Source organism: Diaporthe citri, assembly GCF_014595645.1.
Source record: "Diaporthe citri strain NFHF-8-4 chromosome Unknown scaffold_4, whole genome shotgun sequence".
Taxonomy (NCBI): domain Eukaryota; kingdom Fungi; phylum Ascomycota; class Sordariomycetes; order Diaporthales; family Diaporthaceae; genus Diaporthe; species Diaporthe citri.
This window is the reverse complement of record NW_025064849.1, coordinates 959432-982341: the sequence shown is the minus strand read 5'-3', so window position 1 is coordinate 982341 and position 22910 is coordinate 959432. Positions and strand designations below refer to the sequence as shown.

Sequence of the window (22910 nt, the reverse complement as noted above, 5' to 3'; positions counted from 1 at the left end):
ACCGTTCCCTTCAAGTTCCTCTTTCCTTCCTTTCCTTTGTTCCATCAACACCACACCGTCATCAAACAAGGACCAGTATTCGTCAACACCACCATCCCGAGAACACAAATACGCACCTTCGCGAAACCCACACCAACAACAGCCACCATGTCTCAAGTCTGCCCCGTCGTCGGAACAACCAACTCGGTCCTCCCCCCCTCGCACCCAGACGTCGACCTCAACGTGCCAGGCCAGACCTGCCCCGTCGTCGGCGCGAAGACGGACCACCACCACAACCTGTCCAAGCACCCCTCCGTGCCCCTCCCCGCCGACGCCCAGAACGACGCCACCTCGTCCGCCGACGCCCAGAGGTGCCCCGCCCTCAAGACCGCCATCGAGCAGCCCCAGGCCAAGGAGCTCGACGACCAGGTCTGCCCCGTCATCGGCCCCGCCACCACCATCCTGCCGCCGGACCACCCCTCCACCGAGGGCAAGGGCAACGACGCCGAGTGCCCCGTCACCAAGGCCAAGATTGGCCACCACAGGGGCAAGGTCATGCAGCACCCTGACGTCAAGGGCGCCGCTGAGGGCGCGGTCTGCCCTGTTGTTGGTGCCAGGGGTTAAAGCACTGCTTGAGGGAATGCTTGGATCTGGAATGGGAACATGAGGAACAACAGGCGTTGACGGCGCAGGGGGGGGGGGGCGAGGTTGTATAACAGCTCACGCGGTCATTACCGTCAGGAGGGACTCGATTGCAATCAAATTGCGTTTTGTTGATCACGATGCCCAGGGGGCATTCTTGCCAGATGATTCCACACAAGTCGTGCTCTGGTCTATCCAGCCCTTTTTGTTCGACCGCACTCGGTCCGCGTACAAGCCGTCCGGTATCTGCCCCCTTGTGGCCACTGTCTTCTCCGGCAGTGTTCTCTGGCTCGATATGCTCTACGCACTTTCAGAGAGTCCGCCAGTGCGCCTCTGTGGTTGCAGTGGTTGCAGAAACGAGGATACTCTGTGGAAGAATATGTTTGGCCCTCGCGTGCATGCGCCCTAGCCGCCGTTCATTCGTCCGCGGTGTAATGTATCATATCTGACCGAAGTTGTACGTCTGTGACTGCAATAATTCCGTGCCAAGGGATCACACTCGTAGGTCGATGTGTAGCCGTTAGCAGAGGAAAGTGTTGGGCTTACGTTTAACTGTGCTATTTTCAAGCTGTTTTCCTGAAACTAGGCTTATACAAGTAAATTTACATCTGTCTTTGAGCTGCCGAAGGGCCAAACCTTTTGTTGCAGAGCCAGCATCAGGCCAGGTCATGTGTGAGAATAGCTAGTGCAGTTTCTACGTTGAGAAAGACATAGGTATGACCACCCCTGTTGCATATAACAATCTCATTTGAAGTATTCATGCCAGATAAGATCAGAAGTGTTATTTCAAATCATGGACCTTGCTAGCGAGTTGCTGTCACTGTCCAAGGAGTATATAAGCCAGCCAGGTGTGTCTTTGTCGCCAAAGTCTGAAAACGAGAATGCTAGGCAGAATCTCCCAAGATTTCCTCTAGCCATCCCTAGGTACCCAGAGAGGTAGGTACCGTTTGGGTTGATGGGTCAATAAGTTTCGGAACTCTCCGTCCAAGGAAGCGTATGGGCCTGCACGTATAATCACGACTGCATAGTCACATCACGCTTGCTAGCTTCCATAGAGACTGGAACTCAATAGATCGGCAATTAATGAGATTACTCAGGTATCTTGAGATGTAGTCCATCAAAGCTATTGGTTATATCGATGGAGTCTCAAACCTAGCATCTATCTACGCATTTGTCTATTAGGAATGAAACGCTTGATCGCCGTTCCAACAGAAATGTTGTTCATATTGTGGTATCCATGCTAGGAACTCCTTCACTAAGAAATCCTTTCAAATGATGTATGCAGTTTCATCACCTCGTTGATTTATATGCATTCGGTGGTTTCTTGTACAGTATGCACATGTACAGCGCCCGAATTAGGAGCACCTAGAAGCCCAGTGCCTAGGGGACCTTGTGCTCGTCGCTGAAGTGGTGGTCGGGTGGTCTCGTTTTTAATCTGTACACATATGCTTCTTAAGCAATATGCATCTGAGGAATCTCCAAATGGCTATGATTGTGGGATGGCGTGGAAGTCGTGATGGTGTTGCTACACCGTACAGTCTCAATGCGAGGCCCTGGTATTTCTAGGAGTCGCTGTGAATACCGGCTAACAAACAAATGCAGGTGCTTGGGCCACAGTCGAACGGCTCCTTAAAGTCGGCATCAGTCTCGAAAATACTCGATGATTGTTTCAATCAACCCGGGAGCTCCGATCGCTGCTGGTTCGCTGGCATCTCAGCCGTGCTGTGCTGGTTCGTTGGCATCTCCGGCGTGCTGTACTGCTGCGTCGACATCTCCGAGGCGGTGTGCGGTGAGTACGGCGAATCGTCAGCCTTGTGCTCGTACGTCGGCGCCTCGACGGCGTTGGCGTCGCGGACGGGCCCGTTGCCGTACGCCGACGGGTTCCCCGTGCCGTTCTTGTTCCACTGGTCCCAGTTCGCGGCGTTGGCCCTCCTGCGCTTCCGCCAGATCAGCCACGCGCTGACGGCTATCGCTATCGCGACGACGGGGACCACGACGCCGACGGCGATGGCGGTGTTCCTCGCCGTGATGCTGGCGCCCTCGGCGCTCGCCGCCTGTGTGGATGTCGCCGAGGCGCCCGTTGCGCCTGGCGTGGCGGTGGGATCCCCTGAGCCGGCTGTTCATATCGAGGCATGTCAGCAGCCATGACTCCTGCACTTGTCGTCCTGCACGTAATGACATCTTCCGGGGCGAGGACCTACATTCTGACGTGGGCTCCAGCCCGGCTGCCACCCCTAATGCGCAGTAATCGTCGAAGACGGACAAGGCGCTCGTTGCCTGCGCGCTCGCCGTTGACCCTCCGTTGCAGCTTGTGATGATATCGGTAGAGATGACGGTGCTCATGAAGGAGTAACTGTCTGTGCAGAAGCAGGTATAGCTCGTCAGGTTGTCGTCCCACCCGCCGCATCCACTGAATTCGCCTCGGACCACGGTCGAGAGCACGTCGATCGCACATGATGAGAGAGAGCTGTAGCCATCGATGGTGTCGATATAGTTGGTGGTCTGGATGACCTTTGTCCTGCTGCTACTTTTGCTGCTGCTGCTTGTGGTGTCTTCGCTGGCGCTGCTTGTGGTGCCTGCGCTGGCGCTGCTGCTGCTGCTGCTGCTGCTGGCTTCGCTGCTCTGGGCCAGACCGAGACCCGATGAGTACGACAGCGCCGTGATGAAAGTTAGGCGCTTGAACCCCGCCATCTTGGGAAGCTGCTTGATATCGTCTTGCGGTCAGTCTGCCTTCTCAAGACGTAACGCGATCCGCTGTTAGGGCCGGGTCTAGACTGCCAGTTCGTGGAAGACTTGGGCAAAGTTGCCCATGCGAAAGACCACAATATTCGAACCCCGACATCATTTCCAACTCGCGAGACCCGTTCCAGTGGATGGAAGTGCCGCAGGCTTGGCGGGACGGCTCTTTTGAATGGGTGGATGGCAAGGGGTGCAGGGGTCGAATCCTCCTAGTGAGAAAAATACTCGTTAGGGCAAACCATGCCGCGAGCTATGCTCGGAAGGATGCGTCGTCCGTGTTGATGTTGCAATTTGCGCCGGGTAAGCGGAGCCGCCAGGGGCTCGCCAGCGAATCTGCTCTCGTACCAGCGCCCATGGACCAAATAATTTCACATGCTTGGCGCGCAGCTGAGAGGCTAGCTAGACTCGCTTCTCCTGAGCGCTGCAGGCAGTGGTAAGCAATTTGAGACCGAGCGTACCAGTGAAGCGAACGGTTATTGGGAGTAACATACGAGCATCTCATGCAGTGTAAGATCGGCATCAACCATAAGCCGTCACACGTGCAATGGATGTCAATAGCATTGATCAAGGTAACAATTCTAATGTAGTGAGACGCCACGCTCTCTCCTCTCCTCCCTTTCGCTTCATTGGGCAGGTCCAAGCTCATAGGCAGGAACTTGTCTACTCGCAAATTCCCTGCATCATTTGGCGTCCTACCGACCAGGCTTACACATACGGGGACCACCTGGTCGAGCACATAACGCTAGCAAATTTGGCACTACATCGAAACATACAAGATAACCAAAGTTATCACCACACCAGTACGCAGCATATTGCCAGGCTTTGACAGAAAGGCGGCTTTTTTGCATCGCCGGAGATTAGCTGCCGGCAAATATGTCAGTCCTGCAAGACATAACAAATCCTCCCCACGGTAACACGATCCTCCACTTTCCAAGGCACAACGAGATGCTGCAGCCAAGATCTTTGCCAGGGGGCGAGTCTATTTTTGTCGCCTATCCACCAACCAATCAGTACCTGGGCGGAGAGGCTCTCCGTAGGCAGACTTCGATCGTTTGTCCTTTTCACAGCAGCGTTGGGATTAGTACTCCTCTATCTAGTTTTACAATTAAGGGATTGAGTATCACGAAATAAAGCCCCATTTCCCTTCCTATGGAAGAATCACCCGAGTATTCGGCAAAGACGGCATAGTTTTGAAATACCCCACGCATAGTTTGGAATCGGACTTGAAGCATCGTACAGGAGGAAATACTCGTAGGGTTGACATATTTGAAGACAGATGTGGCAGGAAAGACTGGGTCTGGCAAATATGCGATTGTTAGTATATGGCTACCTAGGTAGGTTCTGAGTGCAGAAGAGGCCCTAGGGCACTTATTTTAAAAGACGTACGTGCGTACGACGTACCTTCCATTCACTATACTCCCCGTTCACTGCTATAACAGATATGCTTTCTTAGGCCGATCACTTAGCAAATCAGGTCGATGTGTTTACTGTTCCGCTAAAGCGGACTCAGTTCTGACTGAAGATCTTGTAGAGATATAATAGAAACCCCAGACCGTGAGATGTAGTTGTGGTTCAAGATGAAAATTTCATGTTTGTTGAGAAGCTGCTCTGCCTGGACACCGATGCTCTCCTCATACCATCCGCCGGAGGCCGGCAACTTAATGCTCATTGACCAGACTGAAACTCTGGGAGTGTCCTTTTCGCTTGACACCTTAGACACGGTGTAATTAAAGTTGCTGAACACAGCATAACTCTCTGTCCTCTGAACTAAACCATGTGCCCACTGTCGTAATCAGCATTGGCGGTGTAACCCAACTCTCTATCTCTACTGGCCAGCAGAATGAGGGTCGTCCTTAATTACCGTCGCACACCATACCTTTGCTCTCAGTTACCGTGTACATTACCACAAAAGAAAATGTAGGCAACTTGCTGAGCCAATGCTTTGCGACATGGTGCTCTTCGTTCCATTTCCGGAACATCTCACCCCCCGTCCATGGAAGAACAGGTTCCTCGGCTGGCTCGAAACAGTGATTAGCCTCTAGCCATGACTGCTTGATCAAATGAAGTGCCATTGCGCCGTCCTCTTCAGCTATGCTGCTGTTGACAATGGAAAGGGCCCTGGCTTCCTCGCCATCCTCAATACGAACCCCATCTGACTCCGCCGGGGCTCCGTATCCGGATCCGTACCGGCCTGCCCCAATACTCAACACCATGCGGGGTGCCTTCTCAGGGAAATAATTCCAGCCGTCGCTGCAACTTCCACCTGCCGATTCGAGCTGATCGATATAGCTCTCATACTGGTCGATCTTCGATGTATCCTTGATATCGATTAGAACGTTCCTCTCCTCTCCAAACATTCCGAAAAGTCCGGATAACCGTATCTCCGTACTTGTTGTGGAGAATACTGTGTTGGCCAACATGACGGTGCAGTGGCCATGCTGAGCGAGGCAGTCTGAATAAGGCCTGGCCGTTAGCCATTTGGCCCACGATGATCGCCGCGGACCGACGAGACCACACATGTCTACCATGATGTTGACTTTCGGCATCATGGAGAGAGCGTGCGGCCCATTTTCCAGTTCCTGGAGATAAATCGCATGTTCAAGTTGATCCTCCCCCGCGTACGGCTCTTCATCGGCTGTCATTCCGCAGTAATTGACGAACAGGGTGTCCAAGTCCGGATCAAAGCGGATTCTCGTGGTCCCACGCAAAAGTTCTTCCACTTCGCTTGACTGTTCCTCGTCGTCCGATGATTCCTCTTCAAACGAAATGATGTTGAAAGCCACGCGATATTCTCGCACGAACAGTCTTGAAATTTCGCAAGCCTCCTTGCACACGAGAGCAATCCACGGCAAGGCAGATGGCTTCTCAGACACGTCCATTGCGGACTTGATTGGTGAGCTTAGTCGGTGATATTGGAATCTGAAAAGCCGGCGGGGAAGACAGGTTTGGAAGATCATGTCGCGAATTTCTCGGGGCAGGTCTGGGAAGCAATGGAAATGTGCGAGCTGGGGCGATCCAACACTACCGCTTGTGCCTTGTGTAGTAAGGCTGTTCGAGTGTCCCGAAGGTCGCGGGACGTCTTCCACTGCATCTGCCATCTTGAGAAAACAGAACGTGGTAGTTGCTCTCAGAGTAGAGTAAGAGACGGTGCTGTTTGATTGAGGCCGTTCGATGATAGTTCGTGAAAATCGTTGAGACTAGTGAGACGTAGTCTGAGGCGCACTTCTGGGAGTGGTGTTTTGATTCTTGTGATATTCTGGGAGGAAATCTACTGGAAACAGGTTCCCTGTCTGTTATTGGAGCCACTGCTGCATATAAGGTATAATATTTTGCAATTCTTGCTAGTTTGCAGAAGCCACAGAGGTTCATTTCACTCAATAATGGAATCAGTCCGCTCTGAGGCTAATCGTGTTGGCCACTAGCCACCAGGACAATATTTCAGTCAATTTTGTCTTTTAGCGGCCATTCGGGTTCTGCATGTGGAAGATAGGTCGCCTTCAGTGAATAAATCCACACCATGTGCTCTTTGGGTGAAATACTAAACTAAGATGATTGGAAAATAATGCTGGATATAGTATTTGATTTCTCTTTTTCGAAAAATATCTCACCGTAATTGCATTTGGATCCAGAACATAGAGGCGATTACTACATTTTCCACTACGAACTTGGAAAATTATGTACCATTTTCGGTCGCCGAAAATGAGCATCCTCTGGCTTTGCCCACCACCTAGAACACAGGTCGGCGCCGCGACGAATGAGATCCAGGACGCCAAAACATGGACTGTCTGCGGGCATGTCTAAGGCCGATGCGAGCTGGATTAAGTCTTAATAAATAAAAGCGTATGAGACATCGAGAATAAGATATGAGTGGCAAATTGAATTGACCCTTGGTGACAGGACGTCGAAAATGTCTATCCAAAATCTGCATTCTTCAGTGATGAACAATGATCTGGTACACTGGGCAGCCAAGCAACATAGGATCTTCAGCAAATTGACAAATCGATGAAATCCGGTAGCTGACCAGCCACAAAACATAGTGCAAGCAAACCTGGCGCTAAGACGCCGGTGTTCAGAACAAAAAGATTGATTGTTCAATGACAATGGAGAGCAGCCAGTACACAAAGGAACAGCCTCAAAGCACCTGGATCCATACCCTTGGCAGAACACATTGTCTGCCATTTGATTTCAGAGTATAGCACGATGTCGATGCCGCCAAAAAAAAAAAAAAAAAAAAAAAAAAAAAAAAAAAAAAAAAAAAAAAAAAAAAAAAAAAAAAAAAAAAAAAAAAAAAAAAACTACGAAATATTTAAATTGAATGAAGATGTTGAATGAAATTAAGGATCATTATTGGGCACAATGCTACTATCTATGCAAGTTCAAGAAGAGATCAACGAGGCTCCTCAGCTGTCAAAGTTTTTGCGGGTCTCTCAATCTAATTGAACCATGGTATGAGAGAAACAACCATTGTTATCACTGTCTAGCTACCTTTATCTTCCCTTATCCCGCCTAACCTGGAAAAACAGAGCACCCCCTGAACGCACATACCCAAGATCAATGGAAAGACTAGGTTGGCGCACCCACAAAAGATATCCAAACCCGACTTACTCTCCTGTGGTCAATATTAGCATCACAATGCTGATTCCCCCACAGAGAGCTTAATAGAGGTTAGTAGAGTGAGAAGAGCAAGGAGATGAGGACTTGGTAGTCGTCTGACTCTTCACCACACCGCATTTAGTGGGACACGGCTGAATGGAGGTGCTCTGTGTACAGTTGCACTCGTACAGCCTGATGACACGAGTGCACATTTTGCCGCCGTTGAATGTGATTGTTTCAGAAATATGGGTTGACAGTGGAATCTGATGCCGAAGCTGGAGAATGCTGTCCGTTGATGCGAGTGGTAGTTCCAAAGTTGCGGCAACTGTCAGTGGTCTGTGATCCCAAGGCTGTTGTTTAAGAGAGAGAGTCTTATATAGACAAATTTTTCCTCAGTGCCATACGGGATCTTTTTTGTCACGTAAATTCCCTTGCAATGGTCTGCAGTCATATGTGATTGATGAGGTTCTATCCTGTAGAGAAAGACATTGTTCCAGACAATCACATTGTTCTGAACGGTGCTAGCGTACTACTCAAGTGGCTGTGTGGTGCCAACAATGGCATTATACTCTTGCGGTTCTCACCTATAGGCCTTCCGATGCAGGCAGAAGGGATCAGAACTTTTCTTTTAGTCATTAGAATGAGCTCAAACAATTCATTATTAAAGGCCCTGGATTATCCTTGCAGTTCTTTCTGGTGCTACTGTTAGGTTAATGGCTGTTGTAATTCATTTTCCAGATCTAGACCGCTGGCAAGAGAAACTTTGCTTTATATGGCTTTGGCCACACTATGTTTTTTAAATTAACTAATTATTAATTTATTTGCTGTTTACTTAGGTTTTTAATTATTCCTTAATCTTAAACTCATATATAAAGTTATATTTATAAGATTTATTTTATAAAGAAATTATTTTAATTTTTATTGTATAATTAATTACTTAATTATTAATTTTAAGCTATTTATATTAATATTTCTAATTTATAGCATTATTAAAAACAATTTTTATTAACTTTATTTATATAATTATTATAAGGCGATTATTATTTTCTTAGCTATAAGCTATAAATAATTATATTTAAAATTTATAACTATTAACATTATATCTTTTTAACGCTAGGTGTTTAAGTGTTTATTACTATATAAAGGGACTGGATGCATATTGCTTAAGAAGCATATAGGTATAGATTAAAAATGAAACCACTTTGCTTCATATCTTGTGTACGCTATCGAGGAAAGTCCTATCCCCTGGGACTCTGCTCGTCAACCCTACCTCAGATTTCGGCGCGGCCTCCTTCTTGGGACAAGAGGCCAGAGATTTGTCCGGACCAGAAATGCCAGAATTCGCAAGTCTGGAAGTCTCATTTGAAAAATTTAGGACGTCCAAGAAAATGCCGGAGTTAGATGGTCAAGCATTAAGGCTGTGTTCTTCACAAATCCCAACAGGGAGCTATGGATCTAGTGTTGCCACTAAGCCGTACTAAGAGAAGTCCAGAAGCTGGCGCTACAACAGTTTAAAAGACATTGCGTTCCGTTTTCGATTCTATCACTGACTATTTGATAGTGTAGTCGGAATCGGCGGGATGATGCAAGTCGATCCTCAGGAACTCCGGTATTTTCTCCGCTGGTCTAGACCCAAACAGGGCTGAATTGCCAAAACGGTCGCATGGCCCATGACGATGCATCACGCAATTGGTCCAGGGATAAATCGTGGTTGGAAGTCCGCCGAGTCGCGCAAGACATCCTGCCAGATGCGGCAACCAAATCACCATGGACAATGTCACACCGGGAGTGGATCTTCACTGCTGCTGGCATGCAGCTTCGATGCATTTAAACTGGCCCGTCACAGCTCTTGGTTATACTTGAGGTCGAGAACAATTCCACCAGGGAAAGCGACGTCCACTTATACCTAAGGCTGTGGTTTTTGATTGCATCAGGAATCTTTGCGACTTCAAGTGCCTGACCGCATATTTACTTAGTCAAGATGCTACATTCATGGAACCTGCTCGTACTCATGGCTCTCATGGGCCCGGTTATCGCAATGCCCACATCCCCCGCATCGCCTCTGTTGAAAAGGAGTGTGACATGTCTCACAGTCGGTGCATCGGCAACAGCAACGTGGACGAACGCAGCAGGACAAAGTTGCTCATTCGTCGGAGTGGTCGGTAGTAACTACGGGACAAACGCGGCTGGTGGAGAGTCGGTGACCTTCCCGATCGTGAGTTCGCTTGAGGTGATCTCTCGTACTGACAGCTCACAGTTATTCATGCAATGGACGGTGTGGAAGCGGTTGCTCGGGAGTGGGTCTTGGAAACGTCTACAGCCAGGACTGCTTCTCACACGACATTTGCTCGTACTTCAACGACGCCACGGGTGGTGCAAGGTGAGCAGGCCCCCTGCCGCTTCCGCGTCATCAACACATGGAGCGTTGTGCTGACGAGACAGTGATCCGAACTGTGGCACGGCGTACAAGGCTGCGGAGGATGATTACCTACTGGGTGCGGCGAATGGCTGCTCCAAAACAAACCCGACCAACGCAGCCGTCGCGCCAAGCACGACGCCAAAGTGCAGTTGAACGTTTGATCAGGTTTGAGCGGTGGAAATTCCACACAAAGCGCAGAATGGCATTGCACGTAAGCGAGGACTGAGGATGTACGGTTCATTGGAAAACGAATGAATGTAATGTTGCTTGATCATGAAGAAGATGCAGTGACTGAGACAACGCCCTTTGTCATCAAAATGGAAGGGCCTCGGGCCTTCTGTCCAAAAAAAGAGCAGATGTTATCTCCATCCATGAGCTGTGTGCTAACTCCTGAACCTGATTAAGGCATGTGAATGCAGGTTCCGAGAATTTACCGGCCAGTACTACTGGTTGTCGCAGGAATGGGTGTCCTAGTTGACGTGATATCAAAGGAAGTGAAAGTTGACCCTCCAATCATATAACCATGAAGTGTTGTGTTAACAGTCCCTGGGTGAGCCAAGTTGCTTGGGTCGAACACCATAAACAAAACGTGGTGAAGTGTGTCTGCGTCGAAGGCGCAATGCATCCAGGCATTCGTCAAATTGCCTTGGGTCTCTCCCTGGCTTTTTGTCACCCAGGAAATAGCCCTCGCGATGTCGTACCTGGAGATTCTGCCGTAGCATGAAGTCATCATGAATCAGGAAATGTCAGCAGATGTTCTCCCTCACGCAATGGAGAGTGGCTCGCAGGCAGGGGCGACAATCGCGAAGTTGCAGGTTCCCCATCCAGCCACCGTCATCCACCAGCAGTCTCCCATGGTAGAGCAATCGTAATCCTCGACCATCCAAAAGTCGTTATAGTGATCTTCGCCGGCGAGGAAGTCTATGAGTTGGACACAGTCTTCGATGTTGTACTGATGTCCATCCACTTCGGTTCTATTAGACGGCATGGTGCAGTACGATTCAAGACCAAAGTGGAAGTTGGAATTCTGGGAGAACCCGACATAGTAAGTATGTTCAGTTCCACTCTGTCGCCGCATGCGGCTGAGTGGGGACTCAATGCCCTGATATGGTAAGGCAATCTCTGACGATGATGATGCCAAAAAGGCAAGAAAGCAGACGAAGGCAATGAGCATTCTGGATGTCGTTAAGGCGGAGGCGGACTTTTCTCGCGAAAGTGTCTGGTATTTGTGAGTGTACGGCTTGCCTAATGAGTGACTGCGAGACGAATCCGTTCAAGAAGACAGACCTGTTACGTGTCCTAGGTTTTGACGGAGGAATGGCCTCTTGGGGAAGGTTTTGGCTCGAATATATATGTTCGTGAATGCCAAGAATCATTGAAGCATGTGACTCGGAAACTGTTGCGCGACAGATGACTGAGAGCATTTCTCCGTAATTTTAGCAGTCTAGACATATCCAATGGCCCCGCGCTTTGTCACAAAACTGCGGTTGGCAGCGGTGCAAGGCGGTATACGACATTGCTTTTGTCTATTCATGATTATTTGTGATAGCCCCTTCGAATATGCTTATTCATGTGCAATGTACGAATTCGCTGTCTAATGGATGGTCTTGACTGAAAATATTCTAGGTTCCTGTGTTATCAACCGTCACTGAATTTGTCCTATTTTGCCCACAGAACATATTCCACCCTTCGGAAATGCAATATGGCCACAGAAATCTGGACAGTAAGTCAAGCGGCCTAGATCTGGTCCACCCCCCCATATGGGCCACCCCTGCACACCAAATCCACCAAACAAAACCACTATTTATTCAACGAATTAAATAGTTAAATTTATACAGATTTAAATACATATATTATATTTACTTCTCTATATATAAATAATATTTCAAGAATTCTTTATATATTATATATACTAAGATATATATAATTATTTATATATTGCTTTTTTTATATAAGTAAAGATTTCTCTAGTGTTTCTTAATATATAAACCTAATATTGTTAATATAGCTTTATAATATATATATAAACTTAGATTTTAAATCTTACTAATTTAAAAAATCTATTGAAATACTTATAAATTTTTAAATATTAGAATTAACATTTTAAAAATATTGTTAAGAAATGCATATATAATATTAGTATTTCTTAACAGATTTTATTTTATAAAAAGTAGAAATATCTTTATAAATATAAATATTATAAATATAATGTATTTATTTTTATATAAAAGGAAAATTAAATTAAATTCTATATATATATTTCTTTTTATATATGTTTTCCTTTATAATATATAAAAGATTTAAGTTTTTTTCTAAGAAAAAATTCTCTACTTTTACTCCACTTTTCTAAATATTAAAATATAAAGCTTATTTAATTATATAAAATTAAAATATAATTATTTTTATATTATTTAAAATATTTAAAAATTAAATTAATTTATATAAAATTAATAATAAAAGAATTAAAAGAATTATATATATAAATATAAATGTTATATAATGTTAGAGAATTCTTTATAAATCTTAACATTTTAAAATTTTAAAGTTTAAATATTAATAATTCTTTAAATAATCCTTTTATAATTTTTAAAATATTATTATATTTAATTATTAAATATTATAAATTTATATTTAAATCTATATTAACTTTAAAAGCTTAAATATTAAATAAATATATAAAATAATAAAAGTATATTTATTTAATTATATATAAAAATATTATATAAATAATTTTCAAAAGATTATTTATATATTACTATTATTAGTTTCTATATATATTTAAATCTGCATAAATTAAGCTATTTAACTCGTTAAGTTAGAAGGGGATATATAGTGTGCAGGGGTGGCCCATATGAGGGGGTGGACCAGATGTGGGCCGCTAGACTTAAAAACACAAGATAGTAGGATGTCCAAGGTCAACGCTGTCCAAAGGCATCGCGATGACGAGCACTGACAGTGCCCAGATGTCAATCAGATAACACTGTGCGGTTCTCCCTAACAGCTTGTTCTGTTCGCTTAACGATGAAACGTTTGCATGAGCCTCTTCTTGGCTTTCCTCAATCATAACACGTCCTAAACTGCAGAGACCGCCGCTCCCAACCTCAAAACTGCCATCCGCTGGCGCAACACTGTGACTTCGAGTCGTGCAAGCAGACATTAGACCCGCGTCGGAGTTAGCGTGGAGGCGGACTGACCCATCGTCATAGCGAAGCCGTAGGTGGCATTGATTGTCGGATCTGTCGCGTGGTCGACATGTGCATTGTGGATGAGGAATAGTACCCGATCGCCGTTGTAAATGGATGCCAAGGAGTGGTTGCCTCGGCATAGGAGTACGCCGCTGGTTGCATTCATGGAAGCCTTGTGTGCGTTCATCAAGATCGTCTCGGTGACAACGTATTCTATATCAAGGCTGCCCAAGCTGAGATTACGACATTGGGGGCAAGCGGTCAGCATTATGGTGAAAAGAAACACAAGGTTGGAGGAGGAACGGTGCTCTTACGATACGCTTATGATATCAGCATCCTTAGGAAACAAAGAGAAGGAACAGGTGCCGTATCCTGCAGCTAACTTCCACCAGAGACGCCCGTTGTAGGTGTCGTTCTTGCTAAATTCGAAGCGAGAACTATGACCACGGAGGAACCAGATCAAGCCGACACAGTCACTGACTGTAACTGTAGTGTCTGAATATGGGCTGGTGCTGTTCCATTCAGAATTCGAATAGCAGTATTTCCCGGCAGGCTCGGTATCTTCGTAACGCGTCAAGACGTATGGCTGCGGAGCTGGCGAGTCGTCGCGACCGATGATGGCAGCTGGAGAGCTAAGTTGGGCCACATTGGCCACAAGATATAACAGCCCGGCGAATTTCATCGTTTACTTGCGAGTGATTGATGGTTTTCAAGAAAGAATGGTTGATTCTCAAGTGGTGCAGATTTCCGAGGAAGAATGATCGCGCTTGTGCGGAAGTATCAGATTCAGGCCAAACCTTTCTCTGCAACAGATTATGTAACTTAGTTCATCTTGAAGCTGTGACTGGAGATACCCCTTAAAAAGTGTGATGCATGAAATCGAATCAGAAAAGTGACGAGAGGGCCCGGTGTCATCACTGGTAGACTATTGTCACATAGATTTCGGGCGACGTTCATCGTAGAATGAAGACCTCTAGCTCAAAATCGTGGACAACCAGAAATCATGCCACTTCAATGAGATAATGGTCATCAGAATCTTCTCCACGGAGCCTCATACCCCTCAAAGACACGAATATCGCCCACGTCCTCGCGTTGTGTCAAGCAAAACGCGTTGGTAGCCGCTCTCGCCGTGAGAATACAAAACACAGATTGAGCGGCACATGATTTCAGTTCGTCGTACCGTCAATATGAGCCCCCTAAATCGTTCTTGAATTTTTGAGTACCGCTGTTGCTTACGACACGACAAGGATCTGGGCTAAATGTGCGAAATCTGAACCCAGTTCTAATCCGCGAAAGACGCGGCAGCCCTCAAAATATGGACATTCTGGAGAGGTCTCATAGAGCATGTGACAGAGGCAGTATTCTAGATTCGAAACACAAATGAATAAGGTATTCAGTATCCACAGCCTTTGCCTAAGCTATTCTTCATAAGACTGCAACTCCTTGTACCTCAACTTGTCCCTGCCGCCGTCCCGCCACTCGGCACTCCGCCTTCTCACGGCTTCCACCACGCCGCAGACAACCGAGACCACGGACTCATGAGGAAACCGGCGTAGCCAAGCGCTACGCAGCTTCTTCCGGAAGATCCCCGCCACAACGAGCACGGCGCCGAGAACCACCCCCACGGCGACCAAGAGCTGATGCAGCACTCCCGACGAGGAGGGAGCGTTCCCCACGTACCGGTCCAGGACATCCGAGTGCTTCAGAACCTCACCATCGCGATCCAACGCCGCGACGCGGACGTACCGCGGGTAGTCGCTCACCATATCAAAGCCGGCCTCGAAGCCGTCCTTCTCCTGGACGTCGAGGTCGACGTACTCGTCACGGCGGGCGCCGGCCCACTCCGCGCCCTGCAGGACCCAGCTGTCGACCTCGGTGGCGCCGTTCCAGCTGACGTACAGAACGCCCTCTGAGGGGTTCAAGAGCACAGCAGGGGCGTACCAGGGCCGACCGACCCAGCGCGTCGTCTTGAAGCCGCGGTAGCTCGTGACCATGCCCGTCTGCCAGATGAGCCAGGGGGCGATGCGGACGTCGCAGAGGACTTCGCCCTCCGGGGAGAATTCGGTCATGGCGGGGAAGAAGCCGTAGTCGACGAGGACCTTGCCAGTGTCGTTGAGGACCTGCATCGAGCCCTGGCTCTCAGAGAGCTTCAGGCTTGCCGGGTCTGAATAATCGTGCAGTAATTTGACTGTCATGGCCTCGGTGTCGAGCTCTAGCATCATCCCGCGGCTGTGGTCGCCGATGTACTTGTTTCCCCCGTTTGTCGACTTGGCGTTGTCGAAGAGGCTCAGCCTGTTGGTGCCGTACCACCTGGCGTGGTGCTGCCACGTGAAGTCTGTCGCACGACCGTCGGATAGGTCCTCAAACATATTCTTCTTGCCTCCAAGTATCCATAAAGTGTCGCCCTCGGGACTGATGCACATCACAGTGTGGGTGTGCCTGTTGGAGATGATGTAGTTCCCAAGGTGGTCCTTGTCAACGCTGTTAAGGTGAACGTAATCGAAGCCGTTGTTCGGGTAGATACCAAGATCACCGCCGACGTAAGAGCGCATGGTCAGCTCGATGGGGATGTGGTCGGAAGCGCGCCATTCGAAGATCAACTCGCCCGTCTCCAGGTCGACTTCTTGGAATATGCTATCAAGCACCCAGCCATCGACAGGGCCACCGATTGGGGAAAGATCAAGGGCCTGAGGGTAGTAAATGGACATGAGGCCGGTGTTCTCCTCGGTGATGCGAAACTCATGCAAGTCACCTCGTAAACCATGACCCCTTGTCTCAACGGCCTCCACGGTCTTGACCACTTGGTAAGTCTCATCCAGCTGCGCAATTTGTTAACATGAGGTTCAGGAATGCCGGTTTCAAGAAAAACCGCACTGAAAAGGATATGAAAAAGCAAAACAACATGCAGCATACAATAAAGTAGCATCCAGCTCCATAGCGGTGATGCACGCCGTCAACGCCGCCCCAGAATGTCAAATGCGGCTTGCCATGGTACATCTGCACCTTGAAGTCCGTAATGCCTCGGCCCTTTCCAAAGCTATCATCGGTAGTCCACACCAAGTTTCCTCGCCCGTCCATTATCACCGGGGCGGGCGAGTAGACAATGCTCCCGCGGGGGGACATGAGGTAGTAGCCATCGTCGCACTGCTCGTCCCACTTGAGAAAGTTGAGGCGAGGTGCAGCGAGCTCGTAGGACTTGAACGTGGCCTTTGGGTACAAGCCGTAGAAGCCCCAGTCGTAGAGTGTTGGTGACTGCAATATGTCATTGGCGGAAGACGGCGTGCAAAACAAGAGAACAATAGCCAAGAAGTGTAGCATCCGCGCGCACGTGGCGGCCATGGTCTCGATCATTCGTGCGGAGTCGGGCTGGCGGCTTAGACTGGCACAACCATCGGTTCGGGCACGAGGGCCTTTCAGGAGTCCCCGGTTTCACGTCCACAGATCTCGAGATCTCGCGGCAGAGTTAGAGAGAGGATCACAAACCCAAAAAGCCAGAATCCACTCTCTTTCGTGGGTCTGATGCTGGAGCGTATTTGGAGTGAAAGTAGTGGATGTGTGACAGGCCGGACTCAAGCGAGCTCCGGGGTGGTCCAGGGACGGGGATGTGAGAGCTTCTCGGGCTCGGCGGTGCCAATGTGGAAGGGAAATAGAGAAGAAAAAGAAGTCGCGAAGAGGGAAGCGGTTGGCAGAATACCACTCGATTTTGGTGGAGCTGAATATTCTCTTGACTGGTCGAGCAAAAGGAGAAGGGGTGTGGACCCTCTGAGTTGAGGTGTTGGTGGCCCACGGGGTGGGTTGATGCCATGGATTGACCGATTGAGCGATGGGGAACTGGGGTGCCAAGTAGGGGAGCTCAACCTCTTGTGCCTTGTTCGGCCCAGGTCCTGGTGTGTCAGATGCGTGCGTGCCAGACATGCTGACCTGCTGTGGGTGTGAACACAGACGCGTGTTCGATGGGTCCAGCCCGTCCTGTTTGTATGACGGCAGAGCCGATACTGTCGAGCCACTCACTGACTTCCCGCTGTCGACCACGTGTTGGTCTTCTCGCTGATAGCAGCTCATTCCAGGGCTTGATTGGTATTTCACCAGATTCCCAGGCACATCGACCGTTCCTCTGTACCTAACACTCAGCCATGCGGTCGCATGGCAAACTGGCACAGACTGATTTCATGTTCCAACCTTTTGGGAAAGCACGATGAGGCTCCACTTCTATGCCCGGTACTTGCCCTGATCTGCAGTGGGCGGGCCCCACACTGCCGACAGCCGTCGTCGGGCAGTCGGGATGGAACCTCGAAACGGCAGGGGCAGGACCCACCTTCTTCACCTTCCACCTTCCAAGCTAACGTCGACCTCAATACCACACAAGCAGGACCAGTCGTTGAAAAACCCCAGTGTCAAAGCCCCGAGGCGGACAATTCTTATATCATCAGGAACATTCAGCTCACGAGAAGCACCATATCCTGCCGTCGTGGCGTCGAGATAGCCGTCCAGCAATGCCGCGCATGAAGATGACGATGCATGACCTGTCGTCGGCCCGCATTTTTCGGTTTCTGGAAATTTGCTCCTGGAGATCGCAGATGGAGACTTGACTTTGAAGATGGCACGCGTCACGTCGGAAGTCGCACAAGTCGCAATACAGCCCACATCTCCCTACATTTGGCCCCCACCTGCCACGCTCAGCCATCTTGCAGGCGTGTCCCTTTCCTCCTGTATTACCTGCGATGCGGTTCGGGCTGCTGCTTTCGTGATTGGCTATGTCAGCCGCGTCGCACTAATAGCCTCATAGGTCCTCAGTCATTGCATTATATTATATTACTTTGAATTTAGTTTTTATGATAAATAATTAAAAAAATACTTTAAAAAATGCAAAAATAATAAAAGAATTAAAAGGAAAAGATTTAAAATTTTATTCATTAAAAATTTATATTTAAATAAATTAAATTATTGATAAATTTATAAATATAAATTTAAAAAAATAGGTGCTCTTTTAATTTAGCCATCCTGCATTATGGGGTGTCCTGAATGGTGGGGCTCTATGGTAGTTAAAGCGTCCTCCAGTGAGCGCCAGGTTTATAAGTCACAGACTTTCGGATTGTTTGCCATCTGAGAAGGCCCTGAATTTCGACTTTCAGTGACTTGGCTGATGACTTGAGTGGCCATGAACAAAAAGTCCAAGTCCCATTTCATTAGGTATCAGCCGAGGTTCTTGTCTTCTGAAGCCGTTGTAAGAGCATACATTTAAACTGTGATGTACTTGTTGTAGGTCCTCTTTGGGGACCAACACTTACTTCTACAGCGATGAGGTTTTGGCAGGTCTTTCTAGTCGCAAACGCCGTGAGTATGGGTTTCTTCTTGCTGGTATTCCAGCCGCTTGAGTTTCTCATGCCACGGAGCACGTGTCACTACTTGCCAGGTATATACACCCAAAAGAAATTTGATGTTCTCACTCAAACACTCTGTTGCAGAAAATACATGATCACAGCTTTGTTCCTGTTAGAGATGAGTTTCTGACACATTTGTGGCGCGGATGGCTCTTGACCACATGTGCTCAAAACTCATCTGTGCCACTCCTCACCTCTTTGCCAGGTGTTTTATTTCGTACAAATAAAGGAAGCATTACATGGAATGATATCAGCTAAACACAAATGGTTACGGGTCATATACCAATAATGCCTTTGTATTAACATGTATAATTAGGACAACATGATTCATATCATGTCAAGGTGTAGATTTTCATACACAGGTAGTACTCCACACGGTTTCTAAACAATCACTTAAATCAGTCTGGGCTTACATGGGATCGATTTCCATCCAAAGGCAAGCTCATGGATCAGAAACGTCTTGTTATAGTAAAGACAGCTTCACCTGTAGTGATGCATACCAGTGAACAACTGTTATCAGTTGCTCGCAATGCCAGCCGGAGACTTGAGTCACAATACCTCCTAGACTCCTCACGGGGCCTTCTGCAAGCTATATAAACCTGCTACAAGACCAGGACAAGACTCCTTCGACAGCAGCAGAAATGCGCTTAGCAAGCCCAATTTCCATATCTACCTTGATTATTGCCAATCCAATCCTGAACCTCGCAAAAGGTCAACGCCAGAAGACCCTAGCAGAGCCTCTATCCCATCAACAATCTGGCAAAGGCTGACCCAACTACTGGCCACCATGGACAATCGCAAAGACAAAGAACACGGGTATTACCAACGCGATCAACAAGGAGCATCGGACAACCCTCTGTCAAATTATGCTCGGCAGGCCCTTGTTAGGGGTGGATACAGCTCATCCCCCGGGCCAGCCGAAGCGCAGCAATACAGCTCGACGCCTGCCGCAAGCGGCTACGTAATCCAACAACCTCGTCCAGCTCCATATCAGCAGGGACAACTTGGGGGCAACACGTCGTCTGGTGGAGGCTATGCCGGCGGTGCACAATATTCTGGAAGTCTTACTGGCGAGACACAGCCACTTTTCGGAGGATATTCTGGTTCGGCCCATCAGCAGACAACAGAGGGACACAAGAGAGGACGTGAGAGCAGTTCATCCAGCGGAGATCAGCAACACGAGCATGGAAGGAGCCACCGCAAGCATGGCGGAAGCACACACAAGCATAAGAAGGCAGACGACGGCAGGGGGGAGCACCACCACAGCAGACCGCATGGCTCCCAGCGCGGTGGATCCCAAGGCAGCCACCACGAGCCTGGGCCTCAGCCCGAAAACCAAGGCGCAAATTTTACACCAGCCGCACCTCAACATCAGCCAAACCCTTGGCAGAACACTAGCTGGCCCACGAATGCGCCGGCCACGGCTGGTCGCGGCGCCGGCGCCGGCGGCGGTTACGGCGATGACGTGCGCATCGAGCGTCAACCCGCGCTCCCTGCTGGGTTATTCCCGCCGGCGCCGCGAGGGCAAATGCCTTCGATGCAGTTGGAGCGACCGCGGCTAGCTCCGATGCATTCGCTACCGCGGCAGCTGCAGCGACGGGACATGGTGCCCCCGATGTCAACGGAACCGCCGCATCTGGCCCCGTTTGAGGCGCAACCGCAGTCCGGGGGGCTGCCCTCGCTGCAAATACAGTCGCAGCAGCAGGGCGCGACGCTGCCCCCGGTGCCGACCGGGATGGGTACCGGACCCGCCGCATCTCATTCGGATAACAGCCCCGACCAGTTCAACGTCGCTTGGCGGGGCCACACATTCGATACTTCCCAGGACCGCGCGACTAGAGGTTTGACGCCTCTCCAGCTCTGTGAAGCGCGGGTCGTCATAGCCAGCTTTGCCACCTGGGACGAAGTGAGTGAGTTGGGGCAGGAACTTCCGGGTGGGCGTGCTGCGTCGACAATTGCTGTCGTGGTGAAGCGCGATGATGGGAGCCAGTGGGGTCTACGACAGTGGAGTGAATGGACCAGGAGAGAAGATGTGATAGTCTGGGAGCACCGCATTCCGCCCCCGACAGAGGACTTCGGGGATGTTGCCGCCCGCCTCCACGGATACTACTTCCCAGAGCGCATGCTCGGCGAGGTTGTTGGTCGTCTCAAGCTGTTTGCACGGATGGGCGTGCACCCGGACCAGGCGGGCCGGACTATAGGGGGTTTTCCAAAACTCGGCTTGGCGGAGAAGAATCGAACGAGACACAATCGATGAGGATGTTGGGATGCGCTTTGCCAGCCCAAGCCAGGCAGCAACTCTGCCTACCATAGCGGCACATCCTGCATTTATTCTATTGTCAGCATGGGTACTCATCATTCTCCATGTCTTCGCTCGTCTTGAAGAAGATGAGTACTCTTTTTTGGAGGTTTCACAGGCGGAAAGTTTTCCTTATTCTTTCATTTTCTTTTTTGGTTGGATGTGGACCCTGGCTGGCCCATTCTTTGAGCTGATCCTGGAAGGAACATCTCTTTTTTTTTTTTTTTTTTTTTTTTTTTTTTTTTTTGTATAGTCATTTTTGGAGGTTGCGCAAAAGGCACATTCTGGTAGTCGTGGAGTCAGAGTATATCTTAACCATAATAAATCCACAGACAAGTAATGGAAACATGGTCAAGAGGATCAGAAATTAACTGATGTGTGAACAACACAAGGCAGGAAAAATGGCATCTGGTGAGAAAACCAAGGAACAACATAGCCTGTACAGTAACACGCCAAAATGCACACACCTCGTATCAGACCTTAACACCAATCCATATGAAGGGATTGCATACGAGGACGTGATACCAGCCATCCTGTTCCTGCTGCTGCAAACACGAAAGCGAGCTCTGCGAGAAGGTCGTGAGCTTGATGAGCTGGACATACTCTTACAACGAGCCCGGGAGGCTACCAACGCCGATAGCACATCGACCCCAAGTACTCCAATTTCGCGGCGATCGTCAGCAGTACCAAGCTCGCCGGGCTCAGCGCAAACATTATTTCCATCGAGATCATGGTCGCAGCCACCAGGGTCGCCAGATTCGACGGGTCACCGAGGAAGAAAGAGACCAGGAACAACTTGAATCGAACAAAAGCCTTGCAGGACATTTGCGGTGCGCGTGATCGGTATGTTCGAGAGCACAGAAACAGTTGACATTGTCATCGACAGGCTGGACTTCTGCCGGGTACGGGCAGTTGGAGAGCGCGAGATTGACAATCGAAGAATCCTGCTCGGGACATTGAGAAAAATGGTTGCTGAAGCTTGCGCAACGGTGAAGGTAATGGTTATGAGCAACTGGCATAGTTGGACGGGTTTCGAGGATGGATTGGAGCCTCTCATTGTCCTAGTCGTCAGAGAGGACCACTAAGACATGTGGTCTCAGTCTGGAGATCGAAATCGACCTATTGGTTCGATAGGTCATGGAAGTGTTGCATCGTATCGATTGATCGCTGGGAGCAATTCTGGGAGACAGGGATCTTGGACGATGGGCTGTACGCCATGCCCTGGAGATGGCTGCAGATCGACATTGGGTTAGTGAACGGCTGAGCTCTTGGAATCCAGATATTGAAGACATTAAGCAGCCCTGTCAGCAAACTCGAGAAATATGCCAGTGAATTTAGATCGCGGGGAGCGCAGAGCGATACGGCTCGAGCTTACAATTGAATCGCACACTTGGCGATCAATTAATGGTTTTCTAGGATCGTCTATACACCTCTCGTTCACTGAACTGATCACTGCTTGCTTCTAATGCAGCAGCGTGGGGCTTCCGAAGTGGTCGAAGGATTCCTAAATTCCGATACAATGCTTACATGTGGAGCCATGGTAAGAGTGGGATACGATCGGCAGCTTAACACCGAGGCGACATGTTGAAATCTTATAGCGTGCCAGGATGTACACGTTCTGAACGTTCTGCATTTCAACTAACCACGGATCCTATATACATACTACATTGTCA

At 48.8% G+C, this 22910-nt stretch overlaps 8 protein-coding genes across 8 annotated transcripts; 3 read left to right on the top strand and 5 right to left on the bottom strand.

Moving 5' to 3' along the window:
- Window positions 1-147: 147 nt before the first annotated feature.
- On the top strand, window positions 148-603 carry INS49_009471 (uncharacterized protein; the record flags this gene model as incomplete). The annotated part of the gene is made up of 1 exon (XM_043170202.1): window positions 148-603. The coding sequence occupies one exon, from the start codon at window positions 148-150 to the stop codon at window positions 601-603; it is 456 nt and encodes a 151-aa protein (XP_043024767.1).
- Window positions 604-2294: 1691 nt separating this feature from the next.
- Window positions 2295-3312, bottom strand: INS49_009470 (uncharacterized protein; the record flags this gene model as incomplete). Its single annotated transcript, XM_043170201.1, has 2 exons — window positions 2295-2737; window positions 2823-3312. 2 exons carry the CDS (start codon window positions 3310-3312, stop codon window positions 2295-2297), a joined length of 933 nt encoding a protein of 310 aa, XP_043024766.1.
- A 1901-nt stretch (window positions 3313-5213) lies between these two features.
- On the bottom strand, window positions 5214-6239 carry INS49_009469 (uncharacterized protein; the record flags this gene model as incomplete). Its single annotated transcript, XM_043170200.1, has 1 exon — window positions 5214-6239. One exon carries the CDS (start codon window positions 6237-6239, stop codon window positions 5214-5216), a length of 1026 nt encoding a protein of 341 aa, XP_043024765.1.
- A 3695-nt stretch (window positions 6240-9934) lies between these two features.
- Window positions 9935-10525, top strand: INS49_009468 (uncharacterized protein; the record flags this gene model as incomplete). Its single annotated transcript, XM_043170199.1, has 3 exons — window positions 9935-10149; window positions 10211-10333; window positions 10396-10525. The coding sequence occupies 3 exons, from the start codon at window positions 9935-9937 to the stop codon at window positions 10523-10525; spliced, it is 468 nt and encodes a 155-aa protein (XP_043024764.1).
- Window positions 10526-11135: 610 nt separating this feature from the next.
- Window positions 11136-11546, bottom strand: INS49_009467 (uncharacterized protein; the record flags this gene model as incomplete). The annotated part of the gene is made up of 1 exon (XM_043170198.1): window positions 11136-11546. The coding sequence occupies one exon, from the start codon at window positions 11544-11546 to the stop codon at window positions 11136-11138; it is 411 nt and encodes a 136-aa protein (XP_043024763.1).
- Window positions 11547-13528: 1982 nt separating this feature from the next.
- INS49_009466 (uncharacterized protein) lies at window positions 13529-14239 on the bottom strand (the record flags this gene model as incomplete). Its single annotated transcript, XM_043170197.1, has 2 exons — window positions 13529-13790; window positions 13872-14239. 2 exons carry the CDS (start codon window positions 14237-14239, stop codon window positions 13529-13531), a joined length of 630 nt encoding a protein of 209 aa, XP_043024762.1.
- Window positions 14240-14975: 736 nt separating this feature from the next.
- INS49_009465 (uncharacterized protein) lies at window positions 14976-16896 on the bottom strand (the record flags this gene model as incomplete). Its single annotated transcript, XM_043170196.1, has 2 exons — window positions 14976-16376; window positions 16471-16896. The coding sequence occupies 2 exons, from the start codon at window positions 16894-16896 to the stop codon at window positions 14976-14978; spliced, it is 1827 nt and encodes a 608-aa protein (XP_043024761.1).
- Window positions 16897-19725: 2829 nt separating this feature from the next.
- Window positions 19726-21195, top strand: INS49_009464 (uncharacterized protein; the record flags this gene model as incomplete). Its single annotated transcript, XM_043170195.1, has 1 exon — window positions 19726-21195. The coding sequence occupies one exon, from the start codon at window positions 19726-19728 to the stop codon at window positions 21193-21195; it is 1470 nt and encodes a 489-aa protein (XP_043024760.1).
- Window positions 21196-22910: the final 1715 nt, after the last annotated feature.